At 32.2% G+C, this 27,319-nt stretch overlaps 1 protein-coding gene across 1 annotated transcript in view; it reads right to left on the reverse strand.

The window, feature by feature from the left end:
* Positions 1-4,367: 4,367 nt before the first annotated feature.
* The window catches only part of LOC130443230 (elongation of very long chain fatty acids protein AAEL008004-like), a 32,388-nt gene continuing 9,436 nt past the window's right edge, over positions 4,368-27,319 (reverse strand). Inside the window, exons 2-8 of the mRNA XM_056777758.1 lie at positions 24,391-24,459; positions 13,518-13,708; positions 13,350-13,430; positions 10,826-10,988; positions 10,603-10,739; positions 10,358-10,546; positions 4,368-7,675 (exon numbers count right to left, since the gene is read on the reverse strand). Of these exons, the coding sequence (XP_056633736.1) occupies positions 7,496-7,675; positions 10,358-10,546; positions 10,603-10,739; positions 10,826-10,988; positions 13,350-13,430; positions 13,518-13,708; positions 24,391-24,451 (1,002 nt within the window). The 5' untranslated portion in view covers positions 24,452-24,459 and the 3' untranslated portion in view covers positions 4,368-7,495. The remainder of the gene's footprint in view (positions 7,676-10,357; positions 10,547-10,602; positions 10,740-10,825; positions 10,989-13,349; positions 13,431-13,517; positions 13,709-24,390; positions 24,460-27,319) is intronic.

Genomic DNA, 27,319 nt, shown 5'->3' on the forward strand with positions numbered 1-27,319 from the left:
ATTTTGTTTAAATTGTATTTCTAATTGAATATAGAAGTTAAATTTAGTACGTAGTCTGACCTAACCTCACAAGGGTTATAACAGAACATACCTTAAGGGTATACGAAGTTTTATCTATGAGTAAAAATACTTTGCAACAGTGCTATCTAGAATGTTAATTTAATTATATTAAAACTATTTATTTTCGAAAAAGAATGATACTATAGGTTGGAGTGGGAATTATTATTTGTATTAGTTTGTTTCCTTATAACCATACAAAATATGATTCTGCTCTCTAAAAATTTACAGCGCGATGTTGCCTTTTACAAAACAAACCATAGTTGCTGGAAATCAGCTGTAATTGTATATTAAAAAGTTATTTTTGGAAAACTAATCTCAAATCTTATAAAACAAAAAGATACACTTTAGATTTTTTCATCTACTGTGAATTTTTTATAGTTTTAAAAATGTAATTTTTACATTTATATTTTTATTATAACGAATGTTTTCATTAATACTAAAATAAATACAGGGTCGAGTCTCATTTATAACTGTTTTTTCAATCAATCTTTATATACACTGTTATTTAACCAACAAAATGTATTGGAAAATGATTGAAAAAAAATAAAAAACGATTTTTCGATAATGTATTTCTTGTAATAAAGAAAAACAATAAAGGTATTTTCAAGCATTATTATTATTATTATCTGAAATAGCTACACATTTAAATCTTATGTGTAGTCCAAAGCAAATCAATTAATTTCATCTTCCATTTAATTGAAACTCTTCTTGTATACGTCTCATCGTCTCTGCAGCTACATCAGTGTATTTCGTCAAGTTTTCAGTGAACCATCCTGTAGGAAAAATGGGAAACATCATTAAGGTTCCGGCTAATATAACCAAAGGCCAAAGTATGGAAAATATGAATTGTATAGTTTTCGTTATCACTACCCATCCCCCAATGAAACAGAGGAAGGCTATTATGGCTATTTGCGTATCTTGAGTGGTCAAAACACGCGAGAGACTTTTTACTACATTCTCCATGTGTATTTTCAAAATTGTTACTAATAATTTGAAATCTTTGACGTCTCTGCCAAATAAAATCAGTGGCGTATTGAAGTTCATTATTATTGAAATAATTTATCAACAAGATCTCGAAGATTATTGTTAATAGTGTTATATAAATAAATGGGAACAAAACACGTGTAATTGGCCACCATAGCATCAAATAAAATTTTTATAAATATATAAACTAATATACTAAATATACAAACTGTACAATATTCGTTATTACTATCCAAGCAGCTAGGAAACAGAGAAATCCGATAATTATAACTTGGTTTTCTGGATCTGAGAAAACGTCGTCCAATTTTTTCAACAAATACATTTGTGTGTTTATCTACGCTCTTCACTTAAATTTCTCACTGTTATAAAAGGACAAAACATTTGACATTGGCACTCTTTAATTATAATGACGTTTTCAACGGGCCCATAGACTACTTATGCGAGATCCAAATTTTGCTGGATACTACCCTGACGTCGAAATTTATAGTCTGTGTTTGGTGGATAGATATAATATTAAAGATAGAGAGAGCGACATGTAAGTGGGAATGTATTATCGGAGGATAGAGAATGAGCATTTCGTTTACCATTCTATATCTCTCTCTACTCGTTATTGAAATCAAAACTTTATTTTCTTGCTTTGCCGTTTCCACCAATCGCAACGTCATCATGATCCAATCAGAATAGGATGGTGAGAGAGATATAGAGTGGTACACATATATGTAATACTATTATAGCATTGTATAAAGAATAGGATAGTAGGTTAACCTTAACGAGGTGGACGCCACCAATAGATGGCAGTGGTGAGTTGGCGTCCACAGCACGAGTTTTCTTAGTTTTGGTTGCCGAATTACCCCAATAACAGATGGCGCCAAAATTATTTAAAATATTATATTCAACCCTTAAGCTGTGTTGTAAAGTTTCTTATTTTGGGTGCCTATAGCAAAGTTGCAATTTGAGTTCATTATTGTATTGTGTTCGTTGTGTTATTGTAAAGTTTCGTTGGTAGTGCATTTGGATTATTTTTTTATTTGACAATCTTTGAATTTGGATATATTTCATTTTTAAGGTAAATGGATATTATTACAATTAATATACATCATTACTCTCTTAGTTAATATATTCAAATTATAAGAGGCGCTAGATCTATAAATGCTACAGCTTAAAATTTCGAAATAAAACTGTATATTTAGCGAACTACTTACTAAAATGTATTTATATTACAAATAATCACTTGTTCTTTTCAATTTTTTAGAAATGGCTGGAAATAAGTGTGTTTATTTCAAGTGTGGACTAAGTAAGAGATCAGATCCTACAATTAAAATGTACCGATTTCCTGTGAATGACCCTACCAGATGTCAAAAATGGATCATACACTCGGGTGAGTTATTCTTAAGACAATTATTTTTCATAAAGGAATAAAACAATAATGAATGTGAATAAATGACTGTTTACAAATGTTCAATACTAAACATAAGTAGGTATTTAATTATCGTCAAATAAAAGATAATTCGTCCAATAGTTTTTTTTTTGATATTAAGTTTATTTGTATTATAGTTGCATTGCATATTAAACGATTACAATGATTTACTACAAATTCCAAATGCATTCAATCTTATAAACTTATCAAAAGTACTTGAATCATACCTAAGTTTAAACTTAGAAGCCACCTTTATAGTAAAGATAAACAGAATAGAATAAAACAGTTTTGAAAATATTTCAAACTTATACATAAACACAACTAACGGAATACAAAGGACTGAACTTTAATATTTCATAAAAATTGAAATAGTATTTTTTGTTATTTTTTTATGTTTGAACTAAGCACATAATAATAAGGTAGTGTATCTGTGTGTTTATATTTGGAAATTATCCTGTCAATAAGGCAAAAATTATGGTCTTATGAATTTCAATATTTTTAATTTTGTAACAGCAAACGGAAAGTCAAGTTTATGAAACACCCTTTACTTCAAAGATGATAATATATTACTAACTGCTATATCTGTTTGATATAAGCTACCACGTTGGTAAAAAAAGTAGTTGTTTGTTCCTTGTCAATTGTCATTTTCAAATGGTTTTGATTAGATAAAAACTGATTTAGTTTTTACTCCAATAAATTCTCAAGGAGAGTAACGCATTTGGAAGCAGAACGTGTGAATGTGGTTTGGAGTAATTTTTATTTCCCAGACAGTCGTTTATTTTGTTTAGATATTGTTGTAGATATGTTGCTCTACATAAGAGTTTGTATGGTTTGCTAATATTGCTTCTTAAATGATGTGGTAGTTATATTTCTAGTTGTCGGGAGACCAGTAGTAAACAGTGAGTGAGGTTTAAGCACTTGTTTTTTTTTATACTTCATCACAAAATATCTTTCTTGGAAATATAATTCTAATATGAGGTATATTGTGTGTGGGAACTGTTTCTGCAGTTAATAAAGTAAACTTGATATCAACCTTATCAAAGACTTAGTTAACATCTAAGAAAGCTGCTACACTTTGTACTTGTTTGATGATGTTGTCTAGATCCTAATTGGTGTTTTGTTAACATAATTTAATTTTTCCAGTAATTTGCTCAGGGTAGGAAGAAATTAGATAGGTTTGTAAGTAATGTTATTAGAAAATATTCTAGGTTTAGGGATAAGTGTAATTTAGGAATTATTTTCCATTCTAACAAGACTATAACTTTCCTAAGTTCTTTCATAGTTTTTCTGTTTTAAGGTCATAACTTGGGGCTTTATTAGGATGTCTAATCATTGCTTTTGCTTCTTTTACTGTGAATGAAGAAATTTGTGCAGAATGTATTAAAGCAACGTGTTTTGGAATAAAAAGTGTATGTATCTTGAAGAACTCTCTCTTACATTGTTAATAACTGGTAAATTTCCATGTAGCTGCTGCTTTGTAGATCATTACCTAATTTTTTATAGATAATCGGGATTTTCTATCTTATCAGCTGGTATAAATCTCTTTCAAACCCAATTATGTTTTCTCCAGGTCCAATGCTTATCTAGATATTTGACATCTTTCATTGTCATATAATTTGATAGAATTTGTTTAAGAGAGACTTCTGGACATTTGCCTTAACAGTTGGTGAAAGTTACCTACATCTCTTTTGCTTTAATTTGCCATTTCTTTAACCGGTTTTACACCTTATTGAGGTGAGTTTTGGAACCATTGATATTCATACTAAACACACTGTTTACACTACACCAACATTCACAATTACACTATTGTGTGTTGATGTAGTGGTAGTGTAAACAGTGTATTCAAAGCTGTAGTGTACTTGATGCTACAGCAGGATTCAATTGTTAAGAGTGAAAAAATTACAAATTGTTTAATAAATGCGGCTTTTTATTTTATATACAAAAATACAATTTTAAATTCTAAATAAACTGACTCAACAAATATATATTTACAGTGGTATTACACTAAAATAGACACATATGTGGTAAAATACTTAATAAGTAAAAAGATTGGAGATTTTTCGAGAAAAATTTTACAACTTACAAAATTTGGTAGACTCTATTTGTTTTGTATATAGAGAGTGCAAAAACTCTAGTTTCAAATGTAAATTATATATCCTAGATGTTATTTTATATTCCTCTAAATTAATTTACTTTTATTCAAAAGTTTTTTCCGTTGATGTATTGAAAAGAACATACATCGGATTCTATTTGTTGACAAATTTCAGAATAAATTTGAAAACTATAACGAAAGGACAACTTTTTTAGGAAAATACTTTTTATAGCTTTTTAATTTAAAGAAAATTTTATGTTCGATTCAATTTTTTGAGCATATTTCCTGTAAATTTTGAAATTATGAATAAATTTCTTACAACAGGGCCATTTTATTACTTGTGATGGTAATAAAACAGACTATAGTTAACAATTTGTCATTGCAGGCTCATACAATGTACAAAATTTGCATGTAGTGATTTTGATATCCTTAAAGAACCGCTATCTTAAGAGAAATTTTTGTATAAAAGTAAATGAGCTTAAAAGGATTTAAAATCAATTGTAGTTTACTTTTAGCTTAAGGGTTTTTGAACACACTATATATTTGAAATAATTTTAACAATAGTAAAAGATTCATATAAAATAAAAAATTGATGATGTGAATATTTGAATACATCATTACAGTATACGTTGTTGTAAAATTATTCAGTACTGGATTGTGTGACTATGCTAGAAATTTAATTATTTTGTTCTTATAATAAAAAAATATGACGATACAACAGGGCTGAAAATATTTAAACAACGAAATTTTGTGTTTCTATTAATCAAAAAAGTTTTAAAACAAGGCATAGAATAATAGAATTGAGTTTGATACTGTAATATCATCACACCAACACTAACAATTATAATATCTGATTATTTGATGCTCAAACCAGATATAAACCAGCAACTAATGGAGGGTCAAAGAACCAGATAGTGTAATTGTAGCAAACAGTATGTTCAGTACTCAAAAAATCAAACATTTCAGTTAGAATTCAAGAAGGACTAGAATTATGCTCTAACTGGATACAAACTAACAATTAATAAGACTTTGAAGAACTAGAAAATGCATATGTGAGGGTAGTTGTAGAAAACGTGTGTTCAGTACCCAAAAATCAAAAGTTACGATTAAAATTCAAGAAGGACTAGAATGATGCTCAAACTGAATATAAACAAGCAATTAATGGAAGTTTGAAGAACTACTAAGTGAATATGTGAGTATAGTTGTAGCAAAAAGTGTGTTCAGTACTCAAAAAATCAAATGTTATGGTTAGAATTCAAGAAGGACTAGAATAAGGCTCAAACTGGATATAAATTAGCAATTAATGGAAGTTTGAAAAACTTGAAAGTGTATATATGAGTGTAGTTGTAACAAACTGTGTGTACAGTACCCAGAAAACCAAATGTTAGGGTTAGAATTCAAGATGAGAAACTAGGGATTCAATTTGAGATGAGGAAATTCTAGGTTGATATAAAATTAGTTTGTTGAGGGCTAAAGAATGTATGGATATGAACAAAATATATGAATATTCATAAAATTAGTTTATTTTTGATGAAAGACCAATTATTTTGAATTTTTGTGTAGAATAAAAACACAAAACTCAATATTATTTCTTAAAGATATGCGTTTTTTATTGAAAAAAAATATCACTGTCATTATACTGTTTTGCCACACAAAGCCATGTCCAACTCGCCCAAGATTGTTCGAATAAGTACATAAAACAGGTATTTTTTTCATATCCTAATAAAAAATCTTTATTTTCAAATAATTTTTCCAGATTTAAAATTATTGTGGATATTTATATGCATCAAGTGGATTTTCTTACAATGTATCCTGATTTGGAGTTACCCTTTTTCAATAAAAAAAATTAACAGAAAATAATAACGGAAAAATATGTCCAAGGAATATTGAATGCTATGACGAATTTAGTACAGGCTAAAAATGATTATTGCTGGAAATTAAAGTTTGGAATTGAGGCACTAATGGTTGTTCCACAACTAAATGTACCTTTATTAATTCTGATCTCAAAAAATAATTACATTTGTTTTTTATTCAGAAAAAAATGATGCAAAATCATGTTTTATTATTAAAATGGTGAAAATCATTAAAAAATTTGGTATTTGAGATTTTAAAACACAGATTTTGATTCACACTGTATTTATAGGACTTTTAAAAGCATTTTAATGGTCGTTTTGACCGAATAGAAAGTTTTAATAACAAAAACTTTTGTTTTTGACATTACAAATGTCCTAGATAAAAAATTCAATATATAGTGTGTATTAAAAAGTAGGAATTTTTAAATAATAATCGAAATGGAAGATCATAAAGTTAAAAAATTAGTTTCTAACGATTAAAATCCCACAATTTTAACTCACACTGTATTTCCAGGACTTTTTAAAGCATTTAAATGATCCATTTGACCCAATAGAAAGTTTGGATAACAAAAAATTCTGTTTTCGAAAAATATAACTGTTCTAGATAAAAAATTCAATATGTGTATTAAAAAGTGGGAATTTTTAAATCGAGGAAAAAATCCTGATATTTTGTAATATAATAAAACCATAGTTTATTTTATAAATAAAATTAAAAAGTTTAATAAATAAAACGACTTAAAACCAGTATTCGGAAACATACCTACACTAAAAAAAAGTAGAAACTGCATTTTTGGATTGTTTTAAAAATATAAACAGTCAGAAGTGGTAGAAGAAATTTAATTACTGGATAATGGCAAAAGGGCATTAATAAAAAGACGTAACTTTGTGTCGATAAAAATAAAAATCATTAATATATATATATACATACACTACACCTCATAATTGATTAATTTAACTAAATTAATATTTAAAATACCTCCAAAAATATAAATTCCCTTATACTACCACGTCCAAACCATTTTATTTTCCTAAATCGCATTTTTTATAAATAGAAACAAAAATTATTTAAAAAATAAAATTCGATCTAATCTACTCGATTTTTTTGCTATTATGTTTTGTTATAGATTGTGTTACGAAACCTTTCGTGCTACCATTCGAATAGCAAGCTTCATAAGAATCCGTAAACTCCCCTTTGATGTAAGTATTGTTAAGAGTGCCGTTGCTGTTGGATTTTTTGATACCGTTGGAATTTTCGTCATCCAAAATAGGCTGAGAAAAAAAATATACATATAGAAATCAATTAATGGTGAAATTCTTAATTAATATTAGAAAAATTGATCAAATACGTTTTTTTTTATTTAAAATAATGATAAATTGATCTTTTTTGCAGTTATTTTACACTTCATTATTATAACTATGAAAATCTTTAATAAAAATGAACAAAAAATGTAAATGAAAGAAAATAGTTTTTGAAAACTAATATCCTGACATTTTTAATCATATTTATTTCATTACGGTTCAATATCCTACAAAATTTCTATAGAATTCAGGTATGGTCAATGTAATTGCCATTTCATAGTATCAATTTTAACTTCTTTCGGTTAATTTTAGATTAGATTGGATCTAGTTTGTTTTTGCTTGGTACATATACCCAAAAATATATTATGTACCTCCAAAATATGTAGATTCCTCCCTTAAGGAAACTATTTTTCTGGGGGAGACCCCTAAACCTTTAGCTGCTTTCGTGTCAGTTTGACTTGCTCATTGAATCTTATCGTCTTAAAGTGGTTTTTGAAACATCAGGAGATTAAGCACTAATTTAATGTCGTTTCGAGACACCCCAAGAAGTTTCTCATACTTTTTAAATGATGGTTATGAATCTTTTGGATTTTGTTAGCCCCATCTAATCTTTCATCTATCTGTTGAGTTAATTGTTGGTGTGTCATCTAATGAGACAACTCAGATTCCAAAAATGGAGTTGTTGCCCCTTTTTGGCAAGTTGTTTGCTTCTTCATCGCCTGGTAGGGTCACTTTCTATTCATAGATGCCTTAAGATGAAATGGAAATAGATCCTGTGCTATCATTATGGTTTTCTCGTAGAATCTGATGGTTTTAATACAAGAGGTACCAATAATCAGATTAATGTCATTTCAAGACATCCCAAGAGATTCCTTATACCTTTTAAATAATATAGTTTGAATTTTTTTAGTCCTAGAGTGTTCCTTAGTCTTAGTCTTTTCGTTCAATTCATTGTTGATGTATCATCTAATGAGGCAATAGTAGACCTCTGACTCAAAAAATGCAGTCTTACTCCTTTTTTTGGACACTCGTGAGCCTCTTCATTGCCTGGTATACATGGCAGCGATATTAGGGTCACTTTCTATTCAAAAACATCTCAAAATGAAATGGACATAGATGCTGTGTTGTCATTATGGCTTCCTAGCAAGATATTATCGTCTTAGAATGTGTTTTATAAGATCAGGTACCATTTAGTAGACCAATAACAGTTTAATGTCGTTTTGAGACATCCCAAGAAGTTTCTCCAACGTTTTAACTGTTATAGTTATGAATCTATCGAATTTTCTTAGTCCTACAGTGTTTCTCCATTTAATACTTCAGTTATCAGTTCAATTTGTTGTTGATATGACATCTCATGAGGCAATAGTAAAACTGTGACTCAAAAATGGAATCTTCCCCTTTTTTTGGCAACTGCGAGTGCTTCTTTTTTGCCTAGTATCCCCTAGTGATCTAGTAGCTACGTTAGGGTTATTTTTCTCTATTACTAAAGTTGGTTTACATTCCCACGAAAGCTTGGAGGTGTCCTTAAGTATCAAAGAGGATGTAAATATGCTTTTTATTGAGGCACATACTAACCCTGCCTGAAAACTAGTTAAGGGTTATTCAGTGGTATGGAGAGCTGTATTTTGATCCAAAAATTTCCAATCCATCTCTTTCTAATAGCTTCAAACAATCTGTATACCATAAAAATGCATTTTGAACTTACAGAAGACCCTTACATTGTGGTCATTGATTACCATTTCGAATGGGACGTCTGTATGTATTTGGTTTCTCACCGCTTTTCAGTTTTATTGATTCTAGAATCTTTATATGACCTTTCAAGTTCCTTAAATTTCACCATAAAGTACAATGGAAGCTAGTTTAGTACCACCTCCAAGGTTGTGGTGAGATATTTTTCCATGTTTACCAAACATATTAATATTGTCCAATCTATTTTGAGTTGTTTTATATCAACAAACAAGTAATTCTTGTGGTTTTAATGAACCGTTATACCATCTTAGAGGCTAAAATCCCTATAGCTATTTTTAAGGTTGACGATGAGTCCTAATAGCCACAGTGGCTTTGTCTATCTTATTATTTTAAGTGAGTATTTGTTCCAGGAGGATTTCTTTATTTTACTGAAAAGGTTCAGTTCCTTCAAGGGTATAGTAGTAATTGAATAACATTTATTTTTGTCCCTAGATCAATTTTAATACTTTTTTTGCTCTAGTATCACCATCGTACTTCAAAAAGAATTTTCCTGTTGGATAGAATAACGCCCTTAGACAAAATTCAATGTTATCCATATCAATCTGCAATTGGTTACCATTTGACAATATATTGTCGAAGGCAGTATCTTCAGTTTATCCAAGAGAATCTTCAATTGGGTCGAATTTTACCTTTTTGGTGATAATTTTCTCAAAAAAGTAAGCTAATATGGAGGACATGTTATAATTTGTAAAGGTATTAGAGTTTCGAAAACAATTGTGATTCTGGAACCTTATGTAGTACAAAATTATCACCAGGAAGTGGGAATTTCTTAATTTAACCTCATCAAACACTTTGGGGGAATTTCTTGTAATACTATTACCTAACCTCACTTCTACATTCATATATATATATATATATATATATATATATATACATATACAGTGTGTGCTAATAAATACTTACCATACATGCTCCATTGTCGGTGCTTTTCACAGTCTTTTTGTCACCGGTATATTTGACTTTATAAAAGTCGGAGAACAAAAATAGAAACATGACCCCGTGTAGGGCTATCCATACCATAAATCCCTTGGGGTAATTACATTCTGTGAATAATAATTGGAACTGATGGACGAAAATGGCGACGAATTGTACCTATAACAAATTATAAAATAATTTTTCGGAAAAACCTTAAGGAAAAGTCATTTTACCATTTGGAAAGTGGTCAGGTACTTCTTCCACCATATGTACTTTTGGTATTCGGGGCCCATAGCTGCGACCATATAATAAAAGTACATGATGATGTGAACGAAAGCGTTAAGAAGGGCAAAGAAGGTACTGTGACCACCTAAAATTGAATTTCAAGAATTGAGTTTATATTATAATTTGAAATGTTTTAACGTCGAAAATCATTTGAAGTATTAATGGATCTACCTGGTGCAAATTTTAGACCCATCCATACAGAGAAAGGCATGCAACCATGATGGATAACATGTAGAGTTGATACGTGACTGTTTTTCTTCCGTAAAATGAAGAAAAGTGTATCGAAGAACTCCGTAAACTTTGAAAAGTAGTACCACCAGCAGGTACTTGCCATCTAAAAGAAATAAACTTACAAATTGAAGTGGCAATTTTTGCTACACACATTTTATTTGGTTCAAAGGAAATATGAGCATCCTTTTTATACTGGACAATAGATGTACAACGTAAACGATAAGGTTTTCCAGTGGTGTGCGTAAACTTTTATAAAAGATCAAAACTTTCATTAAATTGACAAAAATACAAAAAAAAAATATTAAAAAAGCAAATGACAGGCCAAAAATTGATATATCGTATTTTTCTACAAGGATTGTCCATAAAATAAAGTTCTGAAGGATGTGCAGATTCTAGGAACGCTATTAGACATCTATTGGATGTAACTTGGTTTCCTTTCTCCCAATTCCCGCCCCCGGTTTTCTACAACGTTCATTCTTGTTTTGGTAGCCATAAAGATGCCCAACACGCTACGCCACCCCACGTATCGAATATCTGCATATGTTTTTCCATTTCATTCAATTGTCTGCGTACATATTTCACGTGAAACGATTAAAAAAACTCAGATGTAACCGACGCGTGTTAAGACGTGTGAACGCTCCTCTCTTACCTTTGTACGTTGCATGGCGTGGGGTGGCGTGACGTATTCCTAGAAGGCTTCGACCTTTACGCTCTGTGATTTGTGTGCAAAAACTGTGTGAGGTATATGGAGAAAAGTAAAGCTGAAAGGGTGATGATTCGACACCTTGGCGAGATGATCCCTTGCAACTTTTTGAGACATCGCTTAGGCCATGCCAAGATTTGTGTTAAATACGCTGACGGATGACAACAAACGGGAACGTGTGTAAACCACCCACGATTTTCTTCATATCCATAAAACCGATGGCGAGCATTTTTTGTGAGACGAGACATTTGAAAAAAAAGAACAATCCCGTCATTGGAAAAAGCTCGTCGAAGCCGAAGAAGTTTAAGCAAATTCAGTCTGCCGGCAAAGTGATGACGAGTGTTATGGGACAGGAAAGGGTTGTCGTTGTGCGAATTTCTGCTTAGCGGCGCAACAATTGTTCGAGGCAATACTTAGCTCTGAAGACAAATGAAACGCAACAACAACCTTCGTCATAAAAGTCCTCCGGAACGTGAGATGTCTCATAATTGACACTCAGTGCGAGGCGCTAGGTTATGTAAAAGCAAGCTCGGTACACTGAACGTAGAGGGTTGGTTCGTGTCCAATCAACGACAACGAAGAACAAGAAGAGCTCAACATGTCATCCATGTCATCTTGAACCTTCAACCAACCAATCTGATTGGAGGATGCAGGGAAGTAATAAAGAAGAAAGAGTAAATTACTTCCTCGCGAAGTAATGATCGACGGCGGTTTCCGCTGGGAATTACAGGCCCACAGAGACATCTATGGAGTAAGTTTTAATATATGTGGGGTGCACTCCACCAAGAAAACTCTCGTCCGCATACCGCCCGTGTTACAACTGATCTCAACAACAGATTTGGATGGAATACTGTCTCACAGCCCTTTTACAACACAGACTTAGCCTCTAGCGATTACGGTTCCCCATTCCCTTGGGAGATACGCATTTCACAATTGAAGAATAGCTGGAAGAAGTTTTAAGAAAATTCTGTCTGCCGATCAAGTGATGGCGAGTGTCTTTTGGAACGGGAAAGAGTTTATGGGGATCGCTACTGTCAAACTCGCGATTCAAATCAAGAGGAGAGGCATGCTCACAAATGGAATGCCTCTCAATCAAGAAAACGCTCGTCCGTGTTAAAACTGAACCCATCAACAGATTTGAATGGTATACTGTCTCGCAGCTTCATTACAACCCAGACTTGGCCCCTAGTGATTACCACCTCTTCCCTTGGGAGTGACACATTTCACAAACGACGACGTTTATGTCGGAAAATCACGGGAAGTCTCAGCTTTCCAAAGATATATTTCTCAATACCAATAAACATGTTTTTCATTGTGAAAATTTGTAGGACGAGCTTTATATGATATAATGGAGAAACAAAATTTTGTAAAAAAAAGTGTGGGTCTCGTAGTTCTAACCTACAATTATTTTTTTCGTAGATTCTACATGGATTCTACATAACTTAACGTTTCTATGACTGCTTGTTTATAATGAAACAACCATCTAATTATAGTAGCCCTAGTTAGTGATTACGAGTATTCCGATGTCAATGACCACAGCCCTTTTTATTCACTGGAAATTTATCACGCCATAATCATTGATTTTAACTGTCGTTAACGTAAATTTTTTTTCCTTTCGTATTACTGCTTTTTTTAGAACGTTATATAAATTTATATATGCATGATATATTTGAAAAGATTTTGGAATAAAATTGATATGAGATTCGAAAATAAATAGCAAATTATATAGATATTAAAGGGTTTGGGAATTATAAAACTTACCCTTAACGCTAAAGGACTATTCGAGTAATCTACCGGTTGACATCTAAAGCTATAATCACCCCACCAACCACTCATAAGATACTGAAATGAAAAATATTTATGGATTCACCCTCGTAAGACGAAATTTATCAATTAAAAAAGTGAATATATCCGTTAAAAATGACTTACTTCATAAAACAACCACGTACTAAAAATAGTTTGTACTAAATTGTAAAAAATTAGAACATTTCTAAGATTCAACGGTTTTCTATTTTCCATTATCTTCGGTCCTAAGACTTTGGAAAAATACGCGTAAAATATGCATATTAATAACGTTGGTATAGGACTAGACATCATCCACCATCCCTTCACTCTAGGATCTGTAATTGAAATTAAAAAAAACATGTTATAAAAACTATTTAAGTGTTTTTATATATATATAAAAAATTAAACTAGGCAACACCGCTTCGTCGCGCACAAAAATTATTAGTCGGATAACCTGCTAGTCTGGACCGTTCTTGGAACGGTTATTGGGAGCCATAGATATTTTCTGCGCAATCTCCGGCTATGGTAATAGTACTTGCTATCAACCAAGTATCAGGAAAACCCTTCCGGAAACGGTTCAGAAACGATACTTAAGTCGATTGGAACGCAAAACGGTAACCGCCCGGTTGGAACACGTAAACTCTATTGCGCAGAATCGTCACCGTACCAAGGACGGTTTTTTGATGGGTTAGAACGAACCTCATAAAAAGTTTCGAAATAAAAATATAAGTTTCACTTGAAATTTTATCATCAACGCAACGAATCCGTCTGAAGTTAAGCCGATGATGAATTTCTTTGACCTCTTCCTTTGAGCAGTGAAAACATCAACTTAGTGGAACGGTTCAAGCCTGTTTCGGATCGTATATATACCTACAGAGTGGTAGACAGATGTGGAAGTAGTGACGGGATATTTTGGAGTTATGACTAAATTTCCGAAATGTCATTGCCATATATGGTATAGTAAACATCAAATTATTATTTTCTTCAAACAATTGGATATCAATAACACGTAGGATTTAGAAAAAAAATTAAGAATATCAAAATTTCTCGTTTCTGTAGTTTCTTCATATATAAATATTGCTACGAGGTTTTTGCTACTAGTTATGAAATGTGGCAACATTGATGTGAATATGTCAAATCTGACATTTTTAAAGGTGAACGTACTGAGAACGTGTTGTTATACGAGTGTTATTTGAATTGTTTACAGATACTTGAAGTATACATTTTCTCTTCAACATTTTAGTGCGAGATTTTTTATGACTTGCCGTCATCGGACGAAGCACGCGCACGCATCAGACGATCGGATTTTCCGAATCATCCGTACGGAGTGCCAACAATGTCTGGAATATGCGCGCTCATCATCAGGAAATAATGTGTGATATTCTCCTGGCTCTTCTGATTGATTTAATTAACTCAAATTGATGGCCAGCTGATGCTCTTTCTCTTCTTCTTCAGCCAGCAAGCAAGAAACTATTATAATGTCTTCAATATCCATACTGTACATTCTACAAAAATCAAAATTTTTATAATTGAAGTCAAAAACCAGGATGCCACTCAAATTCACGACTGGCGAGAGACTTCGGAATCGGTAATTTGTGGAGCTGTGTGCGCAGCCGTTGAAATAAATCCGATCCGTCCGTTGCGAAAGCTCCATCTGTTGACGACAAATGCGTGATTAACTAAACTCGTTTCGACTTTTGGTGAATAAACACCATCTCTAGCCATCGTGTTTCGCTGGTTTTCCGATTTCAATCGTGGTCGCCCTTCGCTACAAGATGGATTTCGTGAAGGTCGTCCAAAATCGACTGTTGCGCCAGAAAACATCGATACTGTGCACAAACCGATCTCGTAAGATTTAAGCATATTTGGGCTTTAGTTCGACTCGCATATTGCATGAATATTTGGCTGTCAAAAAGATTAGTTCGCGTTGGATTCTGCATAATTTGATGTGTCGATTGGTGCAAAGAAATGCTAACAACAATCGACTGTATCCAAATCCAACTAAAGTTGTTCACGCAAATGGTCAAAATAACTGGACTTGTCGCCGCCGTTCCATTAGAGCAACGTAAAACGGTTAATTATGATAGTACACAGCATTTGTTTGCTAAAAGTATTCGAAAAAATCAGGGGAACCAATTGTAGAAGACGCATCATTCTCTACCACGTTTTCTCTAAACGTTTTTGAATAGTAAAAGCATCGAATTGATGGGTCATCCGCCGTACAGGCATCCAATGATTTCTTCATATTCCTGTAGATCAAAAAGAAATTGCGAGATGAAGAAGCGGTTGATCCGTCAAATCACATATTTTGGAGGTACCTCTATCGGAATGGAAAAAATGTTGCTTCAAACACATACAAAATAACAAAGCCATATCAAATTAGTATTTGTCTCTTAAACTTAAGTAGCAACTCTCGTATCTTATAATAATTGTGACGCGTTTACGTAGGACAGGCATATCAGTATTTAGAAAATAGATTAAAAGATCATCAATACGTTCAATTATAAAAATTGAAGAATTGTTGAAACTGAATCAAATACATGTAAAAAAAATTACGAATAATTCAATTGTTGGCTGCTACATCGAGTCGATTTCGATTAGGTCGAAGCATCAATGTCAATAGAAACATATAAAAAGGTATAAGAAGTAAAAAGTTGCGAGAAATTTATTTCCTTAAGGTCTATTTTCTAAATTTTTAAAAGTTATTGGAATCGATAATATATTTAAGTTTGCAAATTGCTACGGTTTTGGAATTTTGTGAAATAAATTAAGTTTTTTTTTAACATACCGGTTAGGAAATGCCGTCAATAATTAAAAAAAAATAAAATGCTGTTTTCCACAACTAAATTATAGTCTATTATATATATTTTGCGATATTATCTCTCCTAAGCCAGTATTTCATGAAATTAGGAAGAAGAATTTGATGACGTAAATGAATTTTCAATAAGTTACGATTTTGAACAATTAGATTTTGTTTTGGTTAATTCAAGGCTTAACTGTTTTAATTATAAATATTGATGTTTGTAAAAAATTTCCATTTGACGTAAATAGTAATTTTTTTATATTCTTCATATCCCCATTGGTATAGATATTAAAATATACAGTGTGGTACAGAAAAAACTATATAAATTCGTTATCAACAATTGTATGGAAAAAATGTTATTCACCCCCATAGAATTGACAGTCAAGTCAAAAAATTGGTCTAAATACTTATCGTAATTTATAGTTTTTGATAAACCCAAAAAAATAGGAAAGCTCCGCGGGGTTTTTGAAACTTGGCGATCCCTATTTAAATAAAAATAAGTTTTTTCACATTCAAGATTCAAGTTCTTATTTATTGCAGTATTCCTTGAATGATTTTTATTTCGATGACCAGGTATTTCTCAAACAATCTACTCTATTCATTTCTCTTTATATCAAAGTATAAACCCACTACATTAGGATACTTGCATAGAATTTCAATTGTTGTAAAATTATACCAGCGAAAGATTTCAGTACGTGATGGCACTCCAATCAGGAACTAACACGACTTGTGTATTCATTAACTGATCGTTTTTGCGTTTTTTACTGGGTCATTAATAAATAAAGGGTCAAAAAGGAACGTATTAGATTTTTATTAATAGAAAGGACATCTTCAACATAAACTTTTTGGTATATACTAGCTTTGGTAAGGGAAATAAGATTATGTAAAAGAATAAAATAATAGATATCTAGACATGCGCCGTATGAAGTAAAAAATCAGCCACTAACTTTATGTCGCTCACTAATTTACAAGACATTTATTTTAGTCGAGTTGTTTCTTCACTAAAATACAAAAAAATAAATGGAGTTGCTATAAATACACGGGAAAATTTTTTAAACAAATTTAGAACATTCAAATCCCAATAACATCAATTCTTTTAATCGCAGCTGTCCAAATTTTTGATTTTTAATGTTTGGTCATCCTGAGAATTTAATAGGTCCTTCAATGGATCGCCCATCTCCAAACCTACGTATATCAACAATTTTTTTACTAATTTGCAAAAAATCTGATGGCAAATTTTTATTCTCATCTACCATTATCTGTCTATGATATTCGTAGCATCCTAAGATAACGTCACATCTCTCGAAGGCTTCTAGTCTTACTCTCACAATATGCTTTGAGGGTATAGGTTTCTTCATAGCACTCGAGCATCCATGTTCTCAACTCCTACATGAGGACGCGGGTACAGAAAAGTGACCGCGGTCGAAATTAAGATTTTGTTAACAAACAAAGCCTCCCTCGTGTCATTTCTAAAGCTGAACCATGTATCTTTTATTTTTTTTACGAACTCGTCCATTGACATAGACCATGAAAACGGTTCTGTCCTATTACTAGGGTTCTTCCGATATTATCGATATGGGTATGGTATCGATATTTTTTCTTTCGATACCGATATTTTTACTCGATATTTTTGTTCCGATATATTATCGATATCAGTAGAGACTTGTGAATTTCGAATCAATCAAATCAGGACCTCATCTAACTACCATCTTTTTTACAGATTATTTTATTTATATACGAATTAGGAATTTTCCAAAAGTACATGGAATCAAAATAAAAGTTTTGATATTGTACCAAACTCAAGGAGGCGGAGCCCCGGGCTAACAGTAACGGCAAATTAGTATAACCAGTATAAGAGTTTAAAGTTTACATGTTTGATCTTTAGTAACCGAACCGCTTACCGTACCGTTACCGAGTACGTCGTGTACATCCTGTACATAATTATTTAAATGTTTTATTTACGTTTAATTTATTTATATTATAGCTACATAAATGTCGCCCCCCAAAAGTAAAATTTGGGCATTTTTCGACAAGAAAGACGCCAATGTGTGCAAATTATGCTTAAGATAATATTCAAGTCTAAATTAATTGTTTTGATTTTGCTATGTGCATTTTTTCTCTAATTTCAGTTCTGCTGGATTACCCTCAACCTCAACGTCTGCAACAGGCCCAAAAAATGTTGAAACACCTGCTACGTCAAGGAAAGCAGATGTTTCGTTGGAAAAACTAAATCCTATAAAACAGTCATTAAAAAAGGTTTCTTCTTATAGTGGTAAGGAATTTCAAAAACTGAATCAAGTATGGTTTTTCTTCGGTATTATTTCACTTATTATTTCTTTTGTTTCAGAAGGTGGAACTCGTCACGCTGCCATATCCAATGCTATACCTATGTTTAATTATAGAAGATTGCCGGCCCTTCAATATTGTAAATGGGTTAGGATTCGCCAAGCTAATGAAGGAACTGGCACCATCTTACAAAATCCCATCAGACATTTTTCAAAAAATGCCTAGTTTCCAGATATGGCACACTAGCTGCCCAAATGAAGGTAACACTGCAAAATAATCTTCATGTTTTCCTCACTACTGATACATATTTGGACTGAGACCATGTCCGAAACTAGCTATCTGGTTGTGACCGTACATTTTTTACAAAATGCAAAAATTGTGTCTGTGGACCTAGCTGTGAAGGATCTCTAAAAAAGTCGCACAGCAGACTATATAAAAAAGAGATTAGAATTAATATTAAATGAATGGGAAATTCCCCTTGAAAAGGTTGCTAGTGTGGTTTCAGATAGTGGCGCAAACATAGTTGCAGGGGTCAAAAAACTTGTTGGGGAGCATCGCCATACCCACTGTTTCCCATACCCAGAACCTTGTAGTAGAACCTGCTATAGATTTACCGTCAATCAGTTGTGTAATTACCAAAGTGAGGGCCATCGTTAAATTTATAAAAAATAGTGTTAAGATGTCTGATAAGTTAAGAACTCTACAAGTTAGCAGTGGTGTTACGGAACAAAATACATACAAAATCATTTTGGATGTAAAAACTCGATGAAACTCTTGTTTTTATATGGTTGAACATATATTACATTATATGGAAGAAGTTACAAGTCCCGAAATGCCAACAGCTCAAGAAATTGAAATTCTGAGGCAGTTGGAGAAAATACTCAAACCATTTGAGTACGCCACCAAAGAGATGAGTGAGGAGCGATATATAACGGTGTCAAAAATAATTCCAATGGTGTCCTGCCTAAAGCAAAGCACGGAGGCGTTCATTACCAATAATGAATCAATTAATGATGTGAAAACTTCGCTCTTGGAGTCGTTAAAAACGTTGCTGGATCCGAGTTGAATATACATTTCATCGATGCGAAAACAAATGCAAAAGCCCAGGCACGAGTTCGTTCAGCATTAAAGAACGATCTTTCTACATCGGGTGAATCTGATGAATCTGACGTCTCACCTCAGCCCTATGATTTTAGGCAGCATCGCCGAAAACTGGCCCATGGGCATGGTCAGGGCCCCTAGAGGCCAATAATTAATCATGAACTTTTTTCGTACTTGACTACTTCAGTTTCGGAGCTTAAGAGCAATCCTCTGCAGCACTGGGGGGAAATGAAAACTGTTTTCCTAGGCCTGTACAAGTTTTCAAGGGAATATTTTGTTAATTTGACCACTTCTGTTTCCTGTGAACGGCTTTTTTCAAAGACTGGTTCAACGTTAACTAAGACCCGAAACAGGTTAAGTCGAAAATACTTGGAAAAATTAATATTTCTGGCTAGTCTTGCTAAAAATTAAAGTGTAACTTTTTCCCGTTTGGTAATGTTTGTAAAACTTAATATTAATTTGTAGATTTGTTTTTATTTTATATTGTAATTATTAATTTTCTTTGGTTCCATTTATAAATAACTGACCTAAGTTTTAATATTCATTTATACTATATTGTAATCGTTTTAATTTTTTAAATTAAAATTATAATTTATATTAACAGCATAGTTCCCTTATTTGATTACTATTCCTTCTTGTCAGTTTCTCATCAACAGCAAGTAATATGACACATCCAGTGACTAGGAGCAATCTTCGGTTATGGGAATATTCATTCAATATCCTAAAAACGAAACCCACCCGTTTATTCCGTAAAAAAGCAAACAATGCTTTAATAGTTTAGTTGCCATATTTTGAGGAATTAAGGAAGTTTTGTTGCTTTCAATAAAATAAGTAGCAGTTTTTAAAATGGATAGCATTTATTAGGTAAGAAGGTATCTGTGTTATCATATCTGAGATTTTTTTTACAATGTTTATTACTTAGTTAATAAATGTTGGCACTTAAACAATAGAGAAAATTTTAAAAGTGCCTTATGTGGACATATAACACGATACATCGATATTTTTGGGTAGCGGCAGAACCCTACCTATTATGTAAATAGAATCTAGAGTTTGGTGGACGCGCCGGGTACAAATTCCTAGAATGCGCTGATTATAAAGCGGCATACTTCGTATAGTTTTTATAGGATGTTTATATCGTGTTTTGACTTTTTTTTATAGAATCCGAATGATCGAGAAATCCGTTTTATATAAATATGCGCAGTTTAGTAGCCACATTCAGTACCTAAATAATCCGATGTCGTTAATAATTAGATAAGTGTTTAGTAATAAGTGCATAGTTTAGTGAATAGTGAATAATTTAGTGTATCCAGTTAACGTATAAAGAAATTAAATGAATAAGTAAGATACGCTGTGTGGAAAAAATTCACCTCATCGTTAAAAAAATCTGTAAACAAATAAGGATTCCATTAGTATTGTTCCTGATTCTACTTTAAAATGGATTTCAGTTTTACTGTGATCCGATAGTGGACCCTTTTACAGACTTGGAAAACGATGGAAAATAGTATCAATGACTTCCTCTTCGTTCTGTTACCAATTAAACATTGATTCATTAATAACACCATAAAAATTTACCTGGGACTCACTATAATGTACTTACAAACGGTAGAAAGAGGCACATATTAGTATCAAAATGGATTGTATCGAGCACCGTGTGGTGATTAAAAAAAAAAGAGTTAAAATAGTGAAAAGTGTCGTTTATTGTAGTAGATAAACACGCAGGTGAAGCAACTACAATCGTTACTATCATTTGATATTTCTATTTTTGGAACCTAACCTAACCATAGAGAGATCGCTTATTTTCAGGATGTGAGTAGCAATTTTTTTTGTTGTTATGGTCACGATTGAAGCCCACCAGAGACATTATATTAAAAAATCGGTTATAATTTACTCCATATGGTTGTAAATTGGTATATTATTTTGTTTATGACTTGAAGATTTGCGTTAATGTCTGAATTTTAAATTTTACCAATACGTAAAAACAAAATGTGAAAGTTCAATGTTTTCAACTGAATATTCAATAGATTTGATTGTGTTTATTGCGTAAGAAATTTAAATATTTTTGCAAATTTATTTATAATTTAAAAGAACACTGATTATTTTCGATTAAACGTAATTAATTTTTTCGTAGATATACCTAAAAGATTGGATATGATTCGATAAATAATATTAGAAACATAAGGTCAATAATCTATAGAAGTGGAAAAGCATTATAAAATATTTCGTTAATCGATTTCTGCGGAAATTGCGCGTAATTGATCAGTTTTATTGTAGATAAGCGTACTTAAGTACCTACTTCAATAATAAATAAGCTATTACTCATTCTTATAGAAAAATAGTCGTTTTTCGGTATAACGGGAAACGATATGAGGTTCTAAATAAGTTAGATCGATTATTCGTTTCGAATACGACAAATTTTCCAATTCAATCAAGTCAAATTTATCCAGATTCCAGAGTATCTTCAATTAAATATTAACAGTAGTCTTTATTCTTTATTTTAACATCAAACTAGAGCTCCAGAAGATAAAACCAGACTAAATGCTACCCAACTGAAATGCAACTGAAAAGACTAATCCAAAATATCGAGAATAAGACTATAAGTAAGTATTTGAACGAATTGACAAACGAGACCAAAATATTAAAGAGGTCAATCACCCAAAAACCTCCAATCAAAAAACCGAGATGGTAGCTGGGCTAGAAACAACCATCAAAAAGCAAATAGATATGCAGAACATTTAGCACACATTTTCACAGCAGCATCAAGAGTTGAATAGTCAAAACAAAATGAAGACAGCTTGAAAATAACTACTACAAAGGAAATATCTGCCCGAAGAAATTTCTGGCATTGGGGAAATACTAAAACATTCACCAAAGAAAATTATAATGAAAGTAACGCAACTTCACATCAGTTTGGTTTCAGAGCAAAACACTTCACCATAGATCAAGTACATAGAATAACCGATTTCATAGAAAAATCACCAGAAAAGAAGGAAGTCTGCTCCTCTGTTTTATTAGACGTTGCTTAGACATTTGACAAAGTTTGGCATGAAGGGCTTAAATATAAATTGAACAAACTCTTGCCTAACCTATATCCAAAACTATATATTAGAACGAGCCTTCAGAATAAAACAAGAAGATGTTTACTCAGACTTAAAGGAAATCAACGCGGGTGTACTACAAGGTAGTGTTCTTGGGCCGGTTCTCTACCTGTTATACACTAGTAACATCCACATTAATGGACGACACAGCCATTTAGACCGTAGTTCATTCTCACAAAGAAGCATCAATTAATAAAATTGATTATTGGACCAATAAAATGGAGGATAAGCTTGAGCAGGAAAAAATCAAAAAAACAATTAAAAATAGACGATTAACAGTTATAATATGTTAATGAGCAAAATATTTAGGGTTTACACTAGATTCGAAGTTACGCTGGAAACTTCACATGAAAAAGAAACCAGAAGAACTACGGGATTCAAATATGGAGATGTGACAGCGAAAACAACACCCATATAAATCAAAATTTTAAAAAAAAGGAGCATCGTGATGAACCCTGATGAATCCATTTGACGGGGCATCATATAGATTTGACAATGTTAGCGCCATCTGTGTGTCAGTCACAAGATTTATTGAGTGATGTTATATCTAAAAATTGTACATAACTTTCGAATGCGAGTTTTTTTACTTCTTCTGAAAAAAATTATCATGGTGATTTTAATATTTTTACACTATTAGAAAATTGAAATTTCAATTTCACCAACTTTTTATAAAACGCTGATATTTTGACGTTTTAATTCTTTATTATGATGCTTTTTCGATAGTGAGTCAAAATATGATGAAAACATAAATATTTCGAATCAAATAAATTACAATGTGTTTGGAAAATAAAAAGGTAAGTTTTCATTAATTTTGTGACAAATATTTTGTTTGTAATAAATAAAAAACTCGATTTATTTCAATTTTTCACATAAATTTTTGAGATTATGTGGAAAAAGTGTCAATACAATAGTTGTGGATCTTTTTATTATCTACAACTTCGCTATTAAACTTTTTTTCCATAGGACATAGTTTTGTCCTTTCACTTCTCGGCCTCAGATTAAGCGTAAATTATTATTTTTTTTTTAAAAAGGTTTCATCCTATTTTTTTTCTGCTTTTTATTGTTTTTAAAGGCTTCTACCCTGGTCTAATCATTCTATTTTGGGTCTCAAAGTGATCTCGATTTCGTCTCACCTCTCAAGCACAGCATTTACTTCTTTCAAATTTCATAATATTATATCTTAAATTAAATAATTAAAAATGTGCTGGTTCATGTTTTAATGTAACTAGTTAATGCGCCGGACTTGAAAATAAATTTATTGCCAATCCAAGTAAAAAAAAGTGTAGGTTTTTGATTCAATTTCATCTATAATTTTGAAAAATTATTATTTTTTCGTAGGTATTAAATGGATAATTAGCATCGTCGTTTCTTTTATATCAATTTTTAATTGGGTATTTTGGTTTTTGTAATCGAGGATTTTCATTTTTTTTAAGTATAAAATATTAATCTCAAATAGATAAATAACAGAAACTGAATCGGTATTTTAAGAAATAGCTCATACTGAAAAAAATAAACTTTCGCGAAATCGACATAACTGTTGAAAAATTCAACATTCTACCATTTTATTCTTCAAACAAATTATGCACATTAGGGTGTTTTTTTAACTATTTTTGTTATTTCTGTCTCGTTGGGAAATTTGTGTGCAAGTACCCAAAAAGTTTGGGCCCTTATTCAAATGGTATAACTTATATAATGACCTATTCCAATATATAATTATTAAAAATGAACTTACCACTTTTATTTTCTAATATATCATGGTATTTATCTATAACACTGGTAACTAGATGTGACATTTTGGTATCTAAAACAAAAATTAAAATATAAACAAATAAATTTCTTTAGTTTCTTAATTCTTAAGACTCTTTTATATGTTTTTGTTACTAAATTGTCTTGATTTTAGATCTCTTAGCATAGGACAAACATCTCAGTATTTAGTAAATAGATTAAAAGGCAATCAATACGATATAAAAAAATAAAAATGCATTAAGAAACCAGGAAATATCAAAAATATATAGATTATGAAAATCAAAATAAATTAATGGTTCTTAAACATTACAAAGACCTCAACAATTTGAGTAAACCAGCCACCGCAGGCACCAGGTACCTCGCCGTCGTGATATTGACGTTCAGAAACTTCGAGAACCCCCAGGATGTATATATTTGACCAAATTTATAACGAGTTTTCATCATCATGAGTGCCAGGTACCTCGTAGACTTTTTCTGTCATGACATTCGTGTTCAGCGACCTCAAGAACCACCAGGATGTATATATTTGAAAAAATTCATAACTAATTTCCACGGGGCTCTAGTAAACGACATGATATCGGGTATCCTGGGTGCCAGGTACCTCGCAGACTTTTTCTGTCATGATATTCGTGTTCAGCGACCTCAAGAACCACCAGAATGTATATATTTGAAAAAATTCATAACTAATTTCCACGGGGCTTTAGTAGACGACATGATTTCAGCTATCCTGGATGCCAGGTACCTCGTAGACTTTTTCTGTCAAGATATTCGTGTTCAGCGACCTCAAGAACCACCAAAATGTATATATTTGACTAAATTCATAACTAATTTCCACGGGGCTTTAGTAGACGACATGATGTCAGGCATCCTGGGTGCCAGGTACCTACCAGACTTTTTCTGTCATGATATTCGTATTCAGTGACACAGGATGTATATATTTGACTAAATTCATAACGAGTTTTCACAGGGGTTCAGTGGGAAGGAAGTTTACCTTCAGTCTCTGAAGACTATAACTTGGTTAACGAAACGCGCGTCAGATAGTGTAATCGTTAAGTGTTGATGTAAAGATTGTTTTCAATATGACGATTCCAGAAATTCCAAATTTGTCCCCTGTACAAATACAATTTTCATTTCTTAAGGCCGTTTGACATCGCATCATGGTTGCCACTAATCTAAATTCCATAAATATTCCAAAAGTAAACAATTTCCTGATCTTAAAATGTATTTAATATTTTGTGAGCAGTTTGAAAACGAAAATAACAAATAGTAGTAAATAAGAAAAAAGTCAATGCATCAGTGGAAATAATGTATACGGTTACTATCTTGCTTTTGGAGCCTGAATGGCAGAAAAGAACATCCAGGCGATGTCTGGATAGATCAAAGGGGGGCTTGAGTTTAACTATAGAATAAGACGAGAAAACATACAAAAATTAGTTGAGAATTGATGAAGAAACGTTTGAAAAAACACTAAGGAAGACCTAACCAATCAACTGAGAACTTGATCTCTTCATGCTTTTGATCAGGAAATATTGCACGTTGTGTTGAATCAGATCAAGCGGCCTTTATTCATAATTCAAAATTTCCTGAAATTCCCCCGAATCTAATGCACTTTGTTGCATCTTGATCCGTCGTACTTCTCAGAAATTCGCAAGTTTCGCCCTTTTTTGTTGTTAATTGTTGACACATTTCGCGAAGGCGAACTTGAAATACGAAAACGGCGTTTATTGTTTCAACTAATTAAATAAAACATAATCTATCTAACATAAATACGTTGAAAGTTTTGGTATGTTTCACGTATTCTACAAACAGCATTACTGCAATTAAAACTGGGTCAAGGTATGCAATTAGAAAAATACCGTATTCGTTAAAACAAGTAGACTCTTTACAATATTAAGAAAGTGTTTTCATTTCTATCCCATGAATCACATTTGTTGATTCATTATTATAAATATTATCGTTTTATAATACTCGATAAGATTATTACAAAATAATACATCTATGAATTCTGTAAATGGGACTATTAATTTTTGTAAAAACAAATGTCATCGCTATAGCAGCCTTGAGATTGTACAATTGACAAAAGACAATTTTGGTATATAGTCTTGGTATAATCACGTGACCGATTCAGCCGAAGCAGCTTCACAAAAACTTCAAGACCAAAAAACTATATATATCCCTTTACAAGGCCTAGATTCTTCCATCTTTAAAATATTGCTCGCCCATAGGAGCTCGGCTCCCAAGCAAGCCCCGAAGATGCTCGACTAAATACAGAAGACAGCCGGGAGATTTATAGGCGATCCAGAGTTGACCAGAAACTTGGACAGTTTAGAGCATAGAAGAAATTTCGTTGAACGAACATTGTTTTAGCGATACTACAACGGCAAATACTCTTCCGAACTGACCAGCATGATACCACCCATGTATTTGCAGATGTGGATCATGAACATCGAGAAATGCAAGCCGGTGGAATGGAAGGCACTTCTTTCTCGAGCACTACAACCTACAGAACTTCATCCTGCAAGCACCACTCGAAGTACTTGATTGTTTACCCTCTTCTGCTTGGTTTTAACATTAAAAAGGAAGGCTTTCCATTTCCTTCTGTTTTTCGCTATTTCTATAGTCTTTTTTCATGTTAAGTTTATCTGTTGCAATTCTTTCGCGATAGTTTTTTACAGGTCTGCTGTTTTTGCCTGTTATACAATGCGTCTTAAAGGAAAGTTCAACTCTGTATTGCTTAGTGTAAACGCAGCTATTCGGTACGTCTGGATCTTGGGAATTTAGTATCTACGCAGCGTTTCTTTACAAAAATGTAGCACGTAAAAAAGTTGTAATATTTGTTATTTAAATGATGCGCCAAGTGCTCGACTGATTGGAAAATAAATCGAGAAGTTTGAGGAGACCGGATCAACATTGGT

Source organism: Diorhabda sublineata, chromosome 4, assembly GCF_026230105.1.
Source record: "Diorhabda sublineata isolate icDioSubl1.1 chromosome 4, icDioSubl1.1, whole genome shotgun sequence".
In the NCBI taxonomy this organism is placed as follows: Eukaryota; Metazoa; Arthropoda; class Insecta; order Coleoptera; family Chrysomelidae; genus Diorhabda; species Diorhabda sublineata.